This window comes from Falco rusticolus, chromosome 11, assembly GCF_015220075.1.
Source record: "Falco rusticolus isolate bFalRus1 chromosome 11, bFalRus1.pri, whole genome shotgun sequence".
Taxonomy (NCBI): domain Eukaryota; kingdom Metazoa; phylum Chordata; class Aves; order Falconiformes; family Falconidae; genus Falco; species Falco rusticolus.
In genome coordinates, this window is record NC_051197.1 from 16,885,837 (window position 1) to 16,905,958 (window position 20,122).

Consider the following 20,122-nt stretch of genomic DNA (forward strand, 5'->3'; position numbering starts at 1 on the left):
AACAAGCTCACATCTGCTCATAATTCCCAGGCAAAAGTTAAAAATACAAAAGGGCAGTGGATGAAATCAACCAGAGAGAATTGCAAGGCAGTATGTTTAAGTGACAATTATCAACTAAAAAAACACCTACAATGGAAGAACTGGGAAAGATAACGACTTTAAAAAAGAAGGATTGTAGACTGTGGATCATGAACTGAGTAATAAACAACACTATCACAAAAATGGGCACGCGTATGCAAGAATGTGGCTTGAAAAAAGCATTTTTTCCTTTCTCTCAGCCGTCTTAACAGTAAGCTGGAGTCACAGATGTTTAGATTAATTGGAAACAGTCTACAGGAGAGTAAGTGTGACTTCAATTATCTAAAAAACATGGAAAGCTAACTGAATTGGGACTGTTTAGCTTGAAAGAAAGAATCAAGGCGGCAAGCAATAACAACGATCATTTGTAAAATGCTGTTTCCAGCAGAAGGGAGTCAGGTTACACAATTGGAAGAACTTTTTAAAAATAAAGTTAGAAAAGCCCTGGGCTGCTTGCAGGTCACAAAGCCTTCATTCTTGAAGCTTTTTAATAACTGTCTAGCTAAATATTTGTCAGGAATGATATAAAGATAACTGATACTGCATAGGCAGTAGAGGATGAACTATATGTCACCTCAAGGTCACTTTGAGCTCTGCAATTTTATGGAGGGTAGACAGAACGAGTCTGCAAATACATCTCAGGCGAAACATAGCCTCTTGAACAATTTAACTGGAAGCAGCTCACTTGTTCACTTACTTGAACGAGCTTTGGAAGATCCCTATAACTACCTGCAAATATTCATTCAACCTATTAGGAAGGAAGCAGCGTTAATTCTGGAAAATGCTTGAAATGGGGAATTTCTTTAAACAGTATGATTCTGAAAGACTACAAAGGTACAGCCAACACACCACAGCTTCAAAGCAAGGCAAACTTAATCAGAAAGTTACTGCAACAAATTACTCTTTCACACTCAAATAAACATAGAATTAAAAATAAAACCAGAAAAAGAATTCAAGCTTACTGCTTCCCCCGTATTTCCAAGGTTTCCTTGGTCTCCTTGTTCTCCCTGTTAAATGCAGAAAACAGATGATGTAGTTCATTAGAAAAGTAATTTCTTTCATATGTGTATACTGAAGTCCTCTGTTTTCCTAGGAGCCTCTCTTTATTTTCTAAATTTCATCTTTCAATTTCTACTTTAAGAGCTAAAATTAAGCAACCAGCAAAAACTTAATTTTGTCAGTGGTAATTTTGATTTCGTAAAAAGATGCCCTAATGTATTTAGGACTTGGCCACAAAAATGAAAACTATGTATTAAGGGCTCACTAAATACATTGTCAGCAAATACTATAAATAAATGATTCAGTTTTTATTGAAATATTCCTTTCAGAACATTACCTTTATTATTTCATAACTGCTTCAAAAGGAAATGTTACCTGTACACACTATTGATAACTTCAGTTTTGTTATGAAATATTAGGAAAATTGACATTTGAATGACATTTTAACAAACTTCTCCCCCTCTCCCCAAAAGCTTGGAACTGGCATTAAGTACTAGATGAATTCATTCTGTTCTTAGTAACGCTACAAGTCATGTTATGTGTAACTCCAGAACATTTTGCTACGCATTTTACAAGTGGAAGCTGGGTGTATATGAACTATTGATTATCTGGCTATGACTATAATCTCAGTGACCTGTTGAACAGCAGTTTGGGTACTGTTTACTCACACTGCAACTCAGCACTAAGAAACCTTTACCTGTTGCTGCAAGCTCCTCTTTCTTAAACCACAGCACTTCATCTCAGCACCCCTCACAGCCCTGAAACCCTGCCAGTGCAGTAACTGCCCATGGTCCCTTGTTGTGCCCAGGCCCAGCCACCACCACATCCATGGGCAGCTAGATCTCATTTTAGCAGGTGCTGTTACTTGCTCACACATCCCTGTCTCCTAGAGATGCACAACTTCATTTTTTCCAAAATGGGACCTTGCAAGAAAGCAGAATCACTGGTATGATATACCAGAATATACTGGTATGATTATATGGAAGCATGTGTACTCATATCCTTTCACTGGCATGCCACTGTATATAGCAGCGTGTAACTGCACACAGTTGATACTCCAAACACATTTTATTTCATACATAAAACACCACTTACCTTTAAGCCTTCCAGTCCAGGATCACCTACATAACCTTTCTGTCCTGGCTTTCCCTAAAATAAAGATTAGGAGAAAATATTGTAAACCTTGTATTTTTAAAAAATAATTTAATCCTAATTTTTTTATTTATCAAAATATGTGCACTGAAAAATGTACAGTTTAGTAATGTTTAATACCAACATTTGCTTCAAATGTATTTATAAATCTACATCTGAAAATACACTGTTGATTATTGCAGCAAATACTAGCATAGTAAGCAGAATCTGTATTAACTCTTACAGCAGTTAATATTGAGAAAAACTAGTCACAATCCAAGAATCAAACACATTTCAATTTACAAAACATATTAAGGAGACAAAGAAAAGGCAAAGTCATGTTCTCTTTTGGCTAATTCCAGCAGAATAGGGACTCACACTAACAGAATTTGATGTTTAGACTTCAGGAACTGGTGTCATAACTGTCCTTCCTCAACCACACAAAATCAGGTCAAATATCCTCTCCTCTTTGTTCATCTAATTGAGTATTTCAAGCCTCATCTCTCTCCACTAGCATTTTGCTGCTGATAGATCTTGTTGCTTTGATACCCTGCTAATAACATATTGTTACCTGGAAGAAATACAGCAACATCAGAGCAGGAGGCCATGGAGTAACGAGATCTTTAAGGCATTTTATAACATCCCTCCCTCCCTCTATTGTCACTCACACAGACCCACAAAGACATAAAACCCAGAATGTTTTTCTCCTGAACCATCAATTAGATGGTTGTAACTTAATTATGTCTCACTTTTAGGAGGTAGTTTTCTCTCCAGGTGTACTTTACTTCCTCTATGACATAAAACATGGCCTAATCCTTCGGTTATCTGAACAGCATTGCCCTGCCTAGACAAACTTTCCCCATCTGCTCAGAGGCAAAGACCCTAGTCCAAAAGCAAAGGTCCAATGGACTGGATCTGGCTCTTGAGCAAGTTGCTAATGAGACTGCTGGAGCTTGACAACTGCAGAAAGAAAATCAATATTTTAATGATTTAGTATCAAAAAGATGCAGATTTCTGCTAAAAGGAAATGATCAGCTGCTGTTCCAGCAGACTGAGTAACTGCAATCACAGGACTGTGTAATGAGCTTTCCTTTTCCACATTGGCTGTTCTGAGACAAGAACAACTAAAGCAACAGGTAACAAACAGATTTCTTCAAAAAAAGATGGGATTTTTCCATTTGGCATTTTTGCTCTGGCTGCTCTGTGCCTGTCTTTCAGAGCACAATGTATGTGAGAGTTTCTGGGCATCTGAGAAAATCTCTGTGTGACTTAACATTCTATTTCCTTAGTAGGTTCCATGATATCTTATATTAATCCCTTTTTATCTCTCTCATTCCCTGCTTGCCTGAGTGATTTCATTTTGCCCTTCAAGTTCTAACAAATATCACTGCTTTAGAAACATGTTTTTGTTTTTACCAATGGATTAAAACATGGCACAGCCAGGAATGCAGGGAGAAAAGACTGCAAAGAGAAGTTCTGAGAAACCCAAATAAAGCAAGTCATATCTTTCCACAAGGCTTAGCAAAGAACAAGTGATTGGCTTCTGCAGATTACTGCATGCTGTTTAACTACTTTGCTGCAAAGAACCTTGATGCCTTTCCAGAGAGCAAGACTGCAACATAAAAAAAAATGTTTAAAACAAAATTCACTGAAAGAAAACTAGTGGCCACTATTAACTACCTTGATAGCTTTAGTCCTATCAAAACTGAATTGGAGTTACAACTTTTAGATGTTTCTTGGCTGTAGTACCCCAGCTATGTACTAGCTGCAAAGGATGCACAACAGATGGAACTTCATCAGAAAACAGAACAAGTGGATTTAACTGGTAAAGCAATCTGAAACATACAGATTTGGCTTTAAACAGAAATGCAATACAACTGTAAATTACACATGCAGGAAAAGCCACTGACAGAAAGTTAAAGTAAGGATGACTGCTTTTCTGCTTGCAAACCCCTAAGAAGATTACTCTTCCAGGGCAGGGTAATCCCAAAGGAAATACCCGTTTCCTAAAATAACGGCTGAAAGTTCTGTCCTTCCCTTTCAGAAAACAGCAACCACCTGTACTTCCTTTCAGCTCATCATGGGTTCATACAGGTGTGTGTATTTTAATATAATAATCTCCCACATCATTCTATTCCCATCCTTCCATAAGCTCCTCACATGCCTTCAGCCTACAGGAAGATATATGCCACCTTCGGAAAACACTTCACTGGGGGAGCAGGAGCAGCTTTGGGAGCACTTTTCTCTGTCTTCAGGAGGAACTGATCACCTTATGATTATGTAAATACCAGCTTTTGTTTTACCCATGTATCTTAGAAAGGAATCAACTCACAAATTCTGTTTTAAACCAGAATGTAAAAAGGAATCTTCCTTGTTCTAAAGGTCTTTTCTGCTCCAGCAATAAAGATTAATAAAAAATGCACCAATGCTTGTACTGGCTGAGCTACATTGACAGTTACAGTATTAACATTTGGACAGCCTTTGAAAAAGAGAGTTAGGTGGGAAGAAACTGAATAAACACAGTCACTTCTTTAATGTGGCATCTACTGTATTTTCACAGGACAAATAAATACTAAAAAAAGCCAACAAACCAGCATATTTTTTTATTTAGAAGGATTAATTTAAGAGAATGTAAGTATTTGACTTTGGAATAGAGTAAGTGGGAAGGTTTGCAAAGGAATGAATGAAAAATCAAATCGTGAGATCAAAAACATCTTCCTAAATTCAAACAGGCTGAGCTCTGTGGAACCTGACATATATTCCGAGTAAGCTGGGAAACATCCTCAGAGTTTTGGCTCCAGTTGTCTTAGAGACATGGGAATTCTTTTTCAAGCTAGGACCTGAGAACCAGAGTGTAGGTTCGTATTCACCTGCTGTTCCAGTAGAAGATGATGTATGTTGCTGGGGGTTTTTTGGTCTCATGCATATTTTTTAAAGCAAATATTAAAAACAAGGGCAGGGGGTGAGAAAAATGGAGATTTATGGCTGCCTGCTTGGCGCATGCCTAAAGCTGAACTGGGGGCTGAACACTGACCTGAAAGCTACACAGTAGAAGAGATCAGGGATTCCAGAAGCACTAGAAACCTGTCCAAGAGAAAACTAGAACAGTTTCATAAGAATAATCAAAGGTTTACAATATATCACCTACAGGGATACTTTACCCAGTTTAAAGAAACCCTAAGAAAGTCAGGCTAACGGCGGCTGAAAAGAGGACTAACCTATTAACCATGCCTACAAAGCAAGTGTGTAGGACAGGAGGCAAGGTGGTAGTGAGAAAGAGACAGGAAAAACTTTGAGATAGAATGGGTCTAGACAGTAGAAAAACTGTCTGTAAAACATGCAAAGGGCTGAAGCAGATTACCAAGGAGAATGAAGAATCTCCACTCCTGGAAGCTGCAAAAACCAAGTTAGAGAGACATCTGTCAGCTAAAGGTGTAGCCGACAGCTGATGGCACCTAGGGGCTACGCGTGGCCAGACCACTTCTTCAGGTCCCTTGAAAAGACCTCCCCTGCCCCCATGGCTATTTAATTAGTATAGTGACAACACAGTTTTCATAGAATTTATTTTTAGATGCAGCATTTAATACTTTAAACTCCTTTCATGGACAATGGAAAAAAAGCCTATGTAAATCCAATGAATGTGAAACTGCAATCAAGCAAGCATAATTTTAAAAGACAGATGTTCAGCAGCTTCCTGACTCAGTCCTGCCAAACTATATCAGATTTAACAACTTCGTGATAGGGACTGTCTCTCTCCACCAATGTAATCACAGAGCATAAGTTACAAGCAGGAGTGAAGAAAAAAGGACAAGCAGAGATGGAAGCAGAGTTCAGAGCAGCAGTGCAAACAAGTTGGCCTGGAGCTCTGAAAAAGCTGGAGCCAACAGAAGCTGTAGAATCCAGGCGAGAGCAGATGGGCCCAGGGACAAGGGAGGAAAACAAGCAGGGCTCTCCATCAAGCAAAATTCCCATCTCCCCTACACCTCTCATTTCAGAAGGAGACGTTAGCCAGCAAGCTACTAAAAAAATGTCTGGAGACAGCAACCCTGGGCCCACCTCAGATCCCCACATTCTTGTTCAACCACTGCTTGTGAGCGAGAGAAGCCAGGGAGGCATAAGACATGCCAGTGGTGTACACATTTCCCATTGAGAGAAAACAAAACCAAAATAATTTAGGTCAAACTGACCCATAATAGATCACCAATATTTCAGTTTGCTAGGTTACACAGAAATTTTTCCTGTTGGGTCATTCTGACACCAGCTGATGGTGGCCTGTGCATGCCCAGCGATACAGAGAATGTGAAGGGAGGTGTCTCATTGCCCGTGAGTCACCTGCTGCAGCATCTTCTTTTCCAATTGCCACAGCACAACATGGGAGATGCTGTCCAGCCATGAAGCCTTGCCCAAGAAGGAGACTCGGAGTATGATGCAGCCAAAATAAAAATTTCCATGAGGCTCTTGGCAGAAGCTCAGGCAGATTAAATTGAGTATTAAACTGAGTCACAAAGTGTTTTGAAATTCTGTTCAATTTTTTGCATGTTTTTCTCAGTTGAAGAGAAAGATTTTTGGATGTGGTGGGGTTGGGGTTTGGGGGTTTTTTTTGTGTGTGTTTTTGGGTTTGGCTTTTTTTTTCTTTCACCTAATCATGTGGAAAATAAGCAGGTTAATATTATTTCTAACAGAAAGCAAACTCCCAGCTTTGAAAAGCTAATGAACAGGAAAAATGACATAGGAATATATCCACTCTAGAATCAGGAAAAAATACAGGAGAAGGCTTTCCTAAGTTCACGCAAGAAATGCAAAGTTATCTGAAATGGAGACCAAGCCAGGGATTATACCACACATAAGAAAATCAAGTAACAGCAGAAGATCATATTGCTTTCAATAAACTTAGTGATACTCCTGTAGTCTTTAGTGCAGGCTAGTATTTATTTTTACCTTAGATCTTTTCTAAAAATAAGCTTCAAGTCCACTGAAATACTCTTAGACACTAGTACATTTTTATAACTAACAAAATTGATTGTTAGTTTTGGACTGTTTAGAACATTCAGCACAAACAGCATTGTGACATTCCAGCTTTACTGTTCTCAACAACTGTCTACCAGATCAGTTTGAAAATGATTTCTTAAAGCATCCGTCCTTTATATTTCTCCCTGTCAGCCAAGTCTTAGGGTAGGTTCTTCCTCAATATAAATATTTTGACATATCAGCTGGTTGAGTTCCTAGGAAGTGCCTACTGGTTTCATCTATCTCAAAGAAGCATGATAAGCAGTTCGTTACTGACTCTTTCCTTTTCAAAAATTTTATTTTGTGCACCACGGCTGTGATTTCCTTTCAAATCCTTTGTATACAAAATGATTTCTCCTCCCAGACTTCGCTTTGAGCACATGCTGAGGAAAGAGACGTATTTATTTAGGAGATGCCATTTTAACACAGTCACTTCTTACAGCAGATGTACCTTTTAAAGCAGTACTTCTGCTGAAAAATAGCCCTAACAAAATTACTTATACTTACTCTTGGGCCGACTCCTCCAATAGGTCCAGCTGGTCCTACTTCTCCCTAAAAGAAATCAAGACTTCAATAATCTTGATGCCAAGTCTAGCTTTGAAAAAGAAAATCTGCAGATAACTGTTCATATTTATCATATTAAATCTGCTTCATATGTGTTTATATATGTCCAAGTCTGACAGAAACACTTTAAGAGAGACTAATCTGATTTCAGACAAATTCATTAGCCAGAAAGCCATGCCCTATGTAGCCAGTAGATGCAGGCAGAAAAGCTGTGAAACTCTCAATAGCAATATTTTCACATTTTTGAGTAGGGAGAGACTCAGAAATGATGGGTCAACCTCTCTGTCTGCCCTGCAGGTACTCTATTTTAGCAATTCGTGACACGACTATAAAAGCAGTAGAAACATTCCTGCTTTTCTCTTCCATATTATTATGGCACAGCCACCAAGTTAGCCAAGCCATTTTGCCAGGGTTTATCCTTACCCTTTCTCAGGGATGGAGGGAGGCTGGCGGTCAGGCTTGTCAGGTGTGTAAGAGAAGAAATACTGTGACACTGTGCCTGTACTGCGCAGTGCACTGATATAATTATGCATGATGAGGAACTGCAGTGTTAACTCTTCAGGGTTCACTCACTACCCAATTATATTAGAACATGGATTTGTATCAATGCCATGCCAGGACATCATGTTGTGATCATTTTAAGCTTTAGTGATCCTCTTAAATATGGAAGATTTCCCCCAAGTTTTGGAGGAAATGATACACAGCCTTGTCAATTACAAGTGATAGGAAAGAGGAATTAAGTAATCCTATCTGCAGCTTCCTGGCTTCTAACTAAACAGATCATGTTAGATTTTACTCACTCACAATCTGTCATGGAAGCCTACAAATAAGCTACATAAAAGTCTAGAGGTCTATCACCAAAACCAATGATTAAATTATTTCAAATTTATTACTTTTAGTGAAAAAGACATGAGTTCTATTTTAAGATGATGAATTCAGAATACTAAATAAATCTGTAAGATTAAGAGCTGCTTTCCTCCCCCTTTCAATTAACAGTGGTCTAACTGTTTACTTAAGTGTTTCTAGGACCCTGTAATTAAACTGATATATGGTTTCTATTTCCATACCACCCCCTACCTCCCATCTCCCCAGTTTAACTAAATGAACCACACCTGACTCTGGACACATTATTTGAGATTCCACAGAAATAACTAAAATAAACCACGTAATGGATGCACAGCCCCATAAAGCTGCTAAACCCTCTTTGGCATACTTGTCAAAACCTAACTATGGTTGTCTAACCCTCTGCTCCTCACAACTTTTTCTTTTAAACATAGACATCTAATCTCTTGATTGGATAATTTTTCCATCTTACCTGAACTCCTTTGGGGCCTTGTGGCCCTGGAGGCCCTCGGTCACCCAGAAGTCCCTAAACATTCAAACAAACACAGTGAGAACTTGTATCAACTAACCATGAGGTTGGTCTAGCTTCTCTCCTCTTACAAACCTGGGCAGAAATGCAAAACTGAGGAAGTAGACCTCATTTCTTACCAGTGTTCTTAGGATTTCCCTTAGGAAGCCATGAGAAGATACAGCAGAATTTTACTATCTGCTGGAAACCTGAGCATCTTACAGAATTCTACCACATAGATTTTTCGGAAGCTTTTTTCTTTTGTCTTTTTGAAAAGGAAATAAGAAAATATTGGAGCTTGCAAAAGAACAGTTCCCGTGTTTTGAAGATGTAAAGCTTGCCTTCATATTAAGATTAAAGCAGAACCAATGTAACTCTTCTAGATCTTTAGATTTAGATTCAGGTAGCCTTTAGCATAAACACGTGATGACAACATTGCAATGGAAATGAACTACGAAGTGTATTTAGAATACTAGCTTGTCCAAAACTACTTGTAAATTGCAGCCCTTACGTTTCTGTCAGGATTATATTCAGCTTCCCAGAGATAAAGCACCTTATCTTCTGCCAACTCTGAGTTATCATGACTTCTCACACCAACATTTTCAAAACTTTGTTAAAATGACTTTGCAGCTAGCAGTGTGTCAAAAATCTCGGTCATCCCAATTACAATGGTAGTAATTGGGAAAAGCACTTGATCTGGCGTAGGACAAAAAAAAATAATAATCTCTGTAAACATATTATTAATGTTCTGGGAAAGCTAAGCTTCACATTATCAGATAAAGCAACAAGAACAAAGAAACTGCCCTTTAGAAGAGATATGATTAGCCTCTGAAGAAAGCAACGGTGGAAAAGTTCCAAGTGTAAGCCCTATTAATTGCTTACTAATGAAGCTGAAGTCTAGACAGAAGGTGCAGGCATTGGTCCAGTAACAGTTTACTTAGCACACGAAGTAAAATGGAACTGAAAACAGAACAGGCCACCTCAAGGTACTGAGTTTCATCAAAGAGCCCATCAGTCTGGGGAGGACTGGGGTGTACTGCTGTTTGACATAGCACCACAAAAGTGACAGGACGGCTTTTAGTAGCACTATGTAAGTAATAATCTTATGTAGTTGGCCATGAAATTTTTTCATTGACAGAACTGTTAGTAAAGCACATTAGGAGATACAGCTTTCGGTACTATGCAATTGCACAGTGGAAATGTTAGCAACACTGCTACTGTACACACTCTTCCACTGCACTTAACTGGATCTGGAAAAAAGTCCCAGACTGAAAATGAATATTAAGACTAAATGAAGTTTCCATCTCCCCTTTGAGGTTTCAGGCAACAAACAGAAAATGAAGGTAGTCATTACACATGTCCCAAAGTGTCTGGAAAAAAACAGGGGACTCAGCAAATGGGGGTATCCTGTATTTCACATACATAACTTCCCAGTTGACTATCCCTTCCAGAAGTGGTGAAACTCCTAATAACCACTTCTATTAATCGTGTTATCCAAACAAACATAAGTGAGCACAGGAAGGAAGTTCTCAACCACTTCCATGGTACAACACACACTGCTGGAAAAACTGCAGCTGTAGTCAGCATATTCTGATCATCTTTTCCCGTCAGTTTTCTCTGTTACAGAGCATAAATACTTGCAAGAATAACATATGAAACAAACTAAACTATTCCAGAACATCTTAAAAACAATCTTATTCCCCTTTTTTAAAATGTGTTTTGGGGTTGGTTTGTTTGGTTTCGGTTGTTGTTTTTTTTTTTTTTAAAGTAGTGGTGGATCAAGATCAAACACCTTCTAAAATATTGTTTCCAAGCAGAGTAATGTGCTGTAGACCAAATTATGTAATGAATCCTTTGAACGGTATTTTAGAGAGGTCAGACTTGCCAATTACTGCACTAATTTAGGGAAAATTGACAATCCAGAACTTCTACTGGTATGTAAAGATGGCTCATCACACTCACAGGGCCTAAACTCTTCACCAAGAGGTTGAATTTCTCCCACACCAACTGCTAAAATATAAAGCTTACCCTACATTCTTGTCTTTTAAAATAGGTATATAAACAAAAGCATGAAAAAACCAGCAGCACTGTGAGAACAGTTTTCTAAGAATAAAAGCTGGAGGAATTTTTTTAAAACTGCAGTCAACACAAGACTGCTGGGAATCCTGAAAGCCAAACATTTCCAGTGTTATGCAGCCCTTCTCCCTTCGTACTTTGTGTAAGAATTCTTTCAGTTTAGTAAGCCATCAGTTCTCCCTGATTAAAGCAGGCTGTCTAAGCCTTTGGTCTCTGAGGCCAAATGTGCTGGAGACCACTGAATCTTGTTCAGCTATGTAATTCCTGTGTCATAAGTATATATATAAAGTAATACAGAGTCTTAAGCTTTGTGAGCTACCTTTTAGTACTTTTTTTGCTGGAATCTGTGAAAAGGTAAGAGATAAGTAATGTATATAATTAAACATCACCCCACTTCTAACAATAACATCTAATTTAACACTTTGGATATAATGTGGAATATCATCATCTCACTTAGTGAAGAAACTGGGCAGTAGGGATTAGATTTCAGTTACATCATTCATGTACAAATTTGGAGGATTAAATCTGATCTGCAGTTCAAGAACTGCTGTATTTCTCTTCTATTTCCCCTAGATCCTAGACACAGTGTTGCATCAAAATATTTTTTTAAGTGCCCTGGTTAATTCACAAACACAGGAGCAATTGCCACTGCAATGGCTGGATAAAACTCGTTCGTATAAGGCTGCTAACATTATATATACATAAAAACAAGTTAGCAAAGCAATAAATCAGAACTGAAGAAAAAGCCCACACTTGCCTCTGGAAATGTATATTAACTGCTCCCCAGTTTGCCACATCAGATAATGAGTTCTCAGCCTTCCTAGCAAATTCATCTCTGGGCTATTTTGGGACGAGGCTCTTGACACAGTATGTCAAGAAAGGTATGAGATGCAGAAAAGATTGGCAATTTGAGATGTTCTCAAGAATGATTAACTTTGGCATGGAGTGATTGTTGGTCTTGCAGGTACAAATAATACTGTATCTTTGAATTATTTACTGGTCCCTGTCTTACATTTTCTTGAGTAGTCTGCCACAGAATCTCACAATTCTGTTGATGGGAAATCTTGTAAGTTCCATCACTGTTTTTTCATAGTCAACTTGCATGTTCTGTCCTTGGACAAATGATATTGTTGGTCTTGCACAGTTCTTTTGCCTCACCAATTTCTGCTCTCTGGTTTACTTAGCAAGCTCAAAAAGGCCCTTCATTTGGTGGGAAAAATAAACTGCCTCTCAGAATACAGTCATTCAAGTATCCTTTTCAGCATCTAGTCCCACCTGATTGAGTCCTTCTGGAATACAAATGCCCAGAACTGTGTGTGCTACTTAGATAAAGTTTTGTTGTGCTTTGTGCAGTGGCATTAACAAGACACCTTGCCTTATGTGTTCTAGAATTTCACGTAATTTCTAACTGCCTTATTGTGCTTTTATTTCAGAGAGATCTGGGATCTGGCGCTGTCTTGCCAGTTGTGAAGCTCGAAGTTTACTGTAGGATTTATTGGTTTAGTCCTTGCATGCATCAGCCTGGAGTAACAGTAGTGGAATGAACTAGTACAAAGTGCAGTTTTTAAGAACATCTAAAGATGCTCAACCTCATTTCACATACAAATTCCATTCCATCATACTTGTGCCTATTTATCAGTGAAAAAACAATATAAGAATAGTCCCAAGACTTGTGAGTGAGGAACTTAATTGGTACTTGTCTTTCAACAACAAGTAGTCAATATTTAGATATTATTCAATATCTTCAATAGATATCAAATCTTCCTCTGGGTTAATTTCTGAGCCACCTGCACTTTTTGTACTAGTCTCTACCTTTTCCATTTTAAACAAAAATTTCCCATATGTGATTTTATCCAAAGATTTATTGAAAACTCTATACATGTGAATTATTGCCTAAGCTGGTCTAAAATATTAGTCTACTGACAAGCAGAGGCTACATTAATCTGGCACAGTAATTTTTTGGTAGAAAAAATAATACATATAATAATAATGGATAAAATTTATCCATCTTTTAATCTGGCTTGTGAATTTTACCATTTTTTCTATACCTTTAGCTACCATTTTTTCAAATTTTTTTTTTTTTAATTCTGTATTACTCAGTTGAGACCTATAGAGAACTGCATGTATTTATTTAAATATAGGTTAAATATATGTCACTTTCTAGCTCCGTAGTGTTTTCTCCAAATTTCCTTGCACTTGCCATAATATGCTTCCATCTAACACAGTAATTACCTTCATAACTGCATGGAGAGCATTAAACACTAGATTAACTTCCTGATATAAATACCTGAGGCAAAGAATCTGCATTTTGACAGTAAGATTATCTTCTTATAATGCCAGTGTCCATCTCTCAGAGCTTTTCCTCAAAGATTTATACTGTTTTTTGTTATTCAGAATAAGTTTCCCTATAATCTTACCTTAGGACCTTCAGGGCCATTTAATCCAGGTACACCAATATCTCCTGGAAAACCCTAAAGAAATCATACAAACAAATGATTTACAGAGTAGGAACATTTCCAATGTACTTGTTTTGATTCTGTTCATTCATTTAACAAACCTGAATCACAGAAACAAGAAATAAATTTGTTCTGCCATCCCCAAAATGTCAAAATCCATTAAGTTTCCTTGAAAGGACTTGGAAAAGTGACAGATTTTAGGCAGCATTCATTAAACTCAATTTCGCAGATGTCAGTATTGGTTTCATTTCTCTTAGCGTAAGACTTTTTATCCACTAAGCAACATTTGAAATTAAATCACTGGATTGGTATTGATGCACAAAAAACCCCCACAAAGTAGCCAGCACCATGTTCTGTACTTATGAATTCAAATATTTTTAAAAAGAAAAGCTTAGAGCGCCGCTGAAGCCCTTTAATCCTTGGCCACACTTTAAGGACGAGATCACTGCAAGATTAAGAAAAGGGTAGAACGCCTTTTGCCTCCAAATCAGCAGGTGCTAATCCAGGTCTGGCTGGCAGTAAGTGAAGGTCACCAGCATGTATTATTATTCTGAATAAGCCTTTGTGAAATAGTGTATGGCATAGGTCCAGCTGCTGGTAAAGAAAAGATGAATATGGAAAGGAAATTAATTACCTAAAATTATCACCCCAAGCCATCTGTCCAGTAGGCACTGAGTGGGACACCATGAGGATGCCTGCGTCAGAGGAATCCAGTGCTACAACTAGAACACTTTATAAGTAATGACTGTGTTTTAAGGAAACAAAAATGATGCAGCTAAGTCTTATGCAACACAGTAGTGAGTTAACTTTCATAAACATCTGGTGAAGGAATGTAATCTTTATATTTGTAGGATAAAGTAAAGCACTGGTAATTGACTCTAGTTAGCACACGGCTTGCTCAGTCCCCTGCCAAGACAGTATTGGATTTTGTTATTTTTATAAATTTCATTAAATCCTTCCTATTTCATTAAATCTTGCCTATCTAAAAATAGAAAAGACTGTCACTGAAAAGTTCTTCCTCTGAGTAAAATATTATTACTACCTCTGCGCATGTCCATTGCCTAACACTAGTAAAAACAAGTTTCCTTCTTCCTTAACAAAAAAATTGTTGCAGATTCAAAATTATAAATATCACTCTTTGCATGCATACTTTCCCAATAATGGAAATTAAAGCATCATATATCTTCAGAACAATTTATATAGCTTCTCATAAAGAACTTCCAGCACAAAATTCTCTCTGACACCCTTCCATACTAATGCAGGCTAATACACATCATCATTAAAGTTTCAACAGTCACTTTTTGTGTTCTCTAAGCAGGGAAGAGGTATTAAAAAATTTGCCTCACTAAGTGAATAAAAGTTGGCCATACTCTATTATTCCAGAACACCTGACCTTCATATACAGGTAACGATAATTTCTAATGGTTATTCATAATTAGATGACTTAGATGGCATTAATTAAAAAAAACAACACCAAACAAACAAAAAAAAGAAAACACCAAACAAAAAACAACTTAACAGAAAGGTAAAGAAATCATACTAAGGCAAGAAGTTTAAAAGAAAATATTATTTCAGCCTCAACTACCATATTATAATAAAATGTAAAAAGTATTTAGGGCACCACTGTTCTTACTTGTAGGGCTTTCTTCTATTTGTTTTCTATAGTCTGTTCTTAACAGGAGGCAGAGAGACTTATGAGTAGTGATTTAGACAGAATGTAAATATTTTAACGTGTGTTATATATCAAGTAAAAAATAAATGTATAAACAACATATGAAATAAAATGATTTCTTTTAAAAAAATGAGGTTTAGCGCTGGAATGCTAAGGAATACTAAAGCAAAACACTAAAGAGGAAAAAAGAACTGATCTGAGTTTTTAGAAGAAGCGGAACAACCCTAACGCCCAGCATTTCACAGAACATCACAGTGGTAATTTCTTTTTGCCATAAAGCAGTACGAGTAGAGCTGTGCAACAACTCCAACGCGCCTCTAGGTGGCACAGAGCATATTAGTCACATGTGACCAGGGCACCCAAGCTGATACCTGAAGTACTCCCCTCAGTGTGTATCAGCCTGGATTTCTGTACGGGTCATAAGAGGATTTTTTACAAATCCTGACCACACTTAACTACTGAAATCCACTATCTATCTGAGATACACTGAAGAGTTAGGCCAATTCTTTGGAAGTTGCTAACTCATCCTTTCTTAATTTTAAATTTGCTTATTTACAGACATTAAATAGTTACCAGGTGGGCTGTTTTGCACATCTGTAAAACTTTTAACTTTCTAATGTGTGAACAAGTGCTAAATGCTGACACAGAGAAAGTTTCCCTCATGGCAATAAACATTCCAGAGAACAATCTGTCAAGAAAAATGTCTATTTAGAAAGATTCTTATATCTTGATAAGGGAATACGCCTACTTTATTTATTTGCATAAATACTTCTAGAAGGAATTCAGTGAGAACTATAAGTTGTAAGCATCGAGAAGCACTATCACAGTTAGAACAATCATGACATTTGGATACCTTTCCATGTCAGGCAGTCTTAGGATGTGAGATGGCTACTGGCCTGAGAACATCAACCCTAGCAAGGCATTTAAACATTCAAACTGAAAGTCTTCATCATTTTTGTCTTTGCCATAAAGCTGGATTTAGGCTTTTCTTCTCAAGCACTACCACAGAGAAAATGCAGATGCTATGGCAGTATTAGAACACATTTCCAAGATGTTCTCACATTAATAATCCAGGACACAGACAGGCACTCCAGACAATTCCAGAAGACGAATGAACCAGAAAGGAGTTCTTAAAACACTCAGCAATGCTGTTTGCCATTCAGATTCTGAGTTGTGAAGTGGTATACATTTCTACCTATATCTGAATTCGCCAAGAGTTATTCAGCAGCCAGCTTCCTGTGAAGCTACGCCAGATTAAAAGTTCATTATTCTTCCATAAGTGAAAGGCCAGGAGATCAATGTATAGCTTCCAGCTGCAATGCAATTTTCAGCAGAGACTATTTGGAGAAAAATATCACTCAGTATTATGACTTCTACTAAGGAAATGCAAAGTGCAGATTCTTATCTTCACATCAGCTAGAAGCCTGGCAGGTAGTAGGCTACAAATTATTTTTAAAATCTTGCTGCACGTGTGGCCTTTTGCCAGCAAAGCACTTCAGAGTTCACTCAGTTTAACCCAACTAGAGGTGTTGTCAGAAAAAACTGTAGTTCCAGCTATCTCAACACAAATGTGCTTTAACCTTGCTAGGAAAGTGACCCATTTTGTACTGAACACATTTAAATATAAATTAACATATTCATTGTTCTCACTTATCTATATAATCTTTAATTAATGAAAAAATGCACAGATGATCAGACTGTTACTATGTCAGGACATGTCTTTTTGTACTGAAGTCAGTGCCTCAGAGATGAGAGATCTGCAGAAGCTGTTGCTTTTCTTTTGTTTGTTTTCCTGTGTGGCTGCTAACACAGAAGCAGAATATCAGAAATGTTTGGAAATTACACTCCATTTCCACTAGGAATTCTCTTACATATGCAGAATCCACTCACTCCAAGCTGTTTCTACACGACATTTGCCAGCATTGCTGTTAGTCACTGACCCTCATGCCCTCTATTTCCTTAGCAGCCGTCAATGCGATTGGGACACCAGCGATGATAGAAGGACACCACAGAACAAAAACCTCTTCAGAGACTGTGATAGTCCCTTCAGTTGCCAAGTTTCCCTCCTCCAATATTTCATTCAATCACATGCTGTGTTTCATTTGAATGAGAATGAATTTTCAGAAGCAATACTGACTGGATGCCACTACTGAACTACAAGGTACTTATTAGAGCTTTATTACTAATTATTATCAAATTACAAAAGGAAGATTTCTGCATAAAACTACAATCTCTCTAAACTGAGAAAATGAGCTGTGATTTTGTATTCTCAAATAAGTGTTCATTATTCTTCTGTAAGTACATGCTATGCAGAGATATGATTCAACTAAAAAAAATTCTCTATACAATATTAGAAATGTCAGTATTCACACAGTTACAGGACTTTTTCCTTTGCCATTCATACAACTGCATGACAGTGTCAATAATGTGCCAAGTACAAAGAGAAAAACAGTACAAAAAAAAAAGATTTGAAATTAACTTTCTTCCATGTGTGCCAATCTAGCCAAGTTTAATGCCAGCATTTTTAAAGGCCAGAGACAAAACGTTAATTTTTTTCCCCACAGACCTTTAATTCTGATTTTGGAAAGGGTGGAGGAAGGAATCTAACAGTACAAATTACAACTGTACAATTGCAATTTGTCAGAGAACAGAAAAAAGGGTACAGCATACGATACGGTACAGGAAAGCTTTGCAATTTACTGTTACTAAGATGTGAGTAACACTATGCTGATGTTGCTTTGTGCTTTTGTCTAACTGCACACAGCGGATCTTTTCAGTTATGTTCACCAAAACACTAGTGACTTTTTCGTGAGAGACTTAAAGTCATCAGGTTTTCCAAATATGATGCATCATCCTTCAAAGCCATCTAGTGCATCTACATATTATATGGAACACATATCAGAATCACTGTATTTATAACAAGCAGTATCAAGTATAGGCTACTCTCTAGTGAGAGCGAGGTTGTACACCAACCCTTCAAAACAGACCTGCGTGGCTGCTTGATGGCCAAGAAGGTGGCTGGTGATTCACCTGACTGACCAGCACAGCAGCAGCAGCCACTGATCAGTATTTTAAGGACCAAGTATTGAAGTATTCTGTAAAGCTACAATGTGAGAAGTTAAGACCTTTGGTAAGAACTTCAGTGCAGACCCACTCCAAGGATCAGACAGGATTTCCAGAGGGAGCTTGGCACAGTTTAACCTGGTTAGAGTCACACTTGTTGGACTCTCTTTAACAGTCTCCCTGTCTGCACTGAAGACTTTCAGTAGTCAACCTACAAGGCCCAGGGAGACCTTAGCCACCTGCTTAACTACTTTCACAAGACTCAAAAATCAAGCCAGGCATTCAACATCAACAGCTACTTTTGTGTAACTTTCAAATACATATAACAATGGTAAGCAGAGAGAAGTATATTTTACAATTTTGTTCCAAGTTATGGTGAAAACAATCATCAAAGGTGGGCATTTCATCAGGGACAAAAATACCAGATTATGTATTTATTTTAAAATATTCAGGCTCGTTTTTGTGTTACCAATAACAGTTAAATGACTAAGGTCTGAAGAACAGGTCTTCTTTCAGGCTTCTAATGATATAACTGACAGTAGGGTTAGGCAAAGCCTGAGTACAGAGTAAAGTAATGAGGAACAACTCTGTGCGTTTTGAAAATCAAGTATTCCCTAACTTTAAACCTTAGAAAAGAGATTAGTAGCTAATAGTCAGTGAAATAATGCTTGTGCAAGAGGAACTCTATTCTCTTGCAGGAGGATTATTGCACTGTACACTGCACAGTGCTATGCTGCTAACAAATGCCCACACAAATCAGACCACACCTAGACTAAGGCCAGATCAAAAAAGTAAGGCAGAAATTTCAAATTTATTTGCAAAACTACTGTTTCTTTTAAGATCAACACCAAAATCCAAGAGCCAAAGCAGTGCAAGTGTTTAAAATCAAATAAAAAACATCTCAGTACCAGTTTCCTTTACTCTAAGCAGATTCAGAATGTTAGAAGTTAAATAATGCCTTGGTAAAGCAACACAAATCAAGTTTTGTTTATCTGCATGTCCCTTTTTCTATAGTGAAGTCTCACCATAGTTCTGTCTGAAAAAGGAAAATCTCAAGATGACAAATTCTGTGCAAATTGCCTGTGAAGATCTGTGGAAACAGACTAGGACCTAACAGGCAGACTAAATTATAACCACTTAAAAAAAAAATAAAGCAGTATGCCAGAATATGCATTTAATTCAGCTATAAAATTGTCTTTATTTCTATACTTCAAGTAATTTGCATGCAAGCTATTCAATGCGATATTGAAAGAGAACACTACGTTATCACTGCACTCGTGGCATTGTTTGCATAACCTCAAAACAGCATGTTATAAGATAGAACAAGCATTAAAAATATTTTTTTTTTTAAATGAACAACTCAAAGTAGCCAGTAATTGATTTACAAAACCTCTGCCTTTTTGACTGTTTACTATTATTTGAACGTATCCTTTTCCTTTGTAATGTATTCTCTTGAACATGAAGCATACTAATTGAATCCCATATGAGTACCTTCCTGAAAGAATAAGCTAATGACTTCAGATCAAAATACTGCACAGATGAAAAAAGTTCTATTGACAATAATGACTAACGTGCCCTCTGTTTCAGACGAAACCTATTTATAATATTTAGGGAACATCTGAAGGAAACTATCACCCTTATTCTTGGGGAATAATTAAATGTGATTCATAGAGTGAAATGTAACTGTAAAATATTCTGAATACGTGTGGAAGCCTGTTAAAACAT

At 37.4% G+C, this 20,122-nt stretch overlaps 1 protein-coding gene across 4 annotated transcripts in view; it reads right to left on the reverse strand.

Annotated features, from left to right (window-relative positions):
• The window catches only part of COL24A1 (collagen type XXIV alpha 1 chain), a 147,537-nt gene that overhangs the window by 63,007 nt on the left and 64,408 nt on the right, over window positions 1-20,122 (reverse strand). For all 4 annotated transcript variants that reach the window (XR_005106781.1, XM_037404530.1, XM_037404531.1 and 1 more), the window contains exons 20-24: window positions 13,624-13,677; window positions 9,095-9,148; window positions 7,723-7,767; window positions 2,173-2,226; window positions 1,041-1,085 (exon numbers count right to left, since the gene is read on the reverse strand). Coding sequence is in view for 3 of the 4 variants with exons in the window: in XM_037404530.1 (XP_037260427.1) it covers window positions 1,041-1,085; window positions 2,173-2,226; window positions 7,723-7,767; window positions 9,095-9,148; window positions 13,624-13,677 (252 nt within the window). In the remaining variant the exon portion in view is untranslated. The remainder of the gene's footprint in view (window positions 1-1,040; window positions 1,086-2,172; window positions 2,227-7,722; window positions 7,768-9,094; window positions 9,149-13,623; window positions 13,678-20,122) is intronic.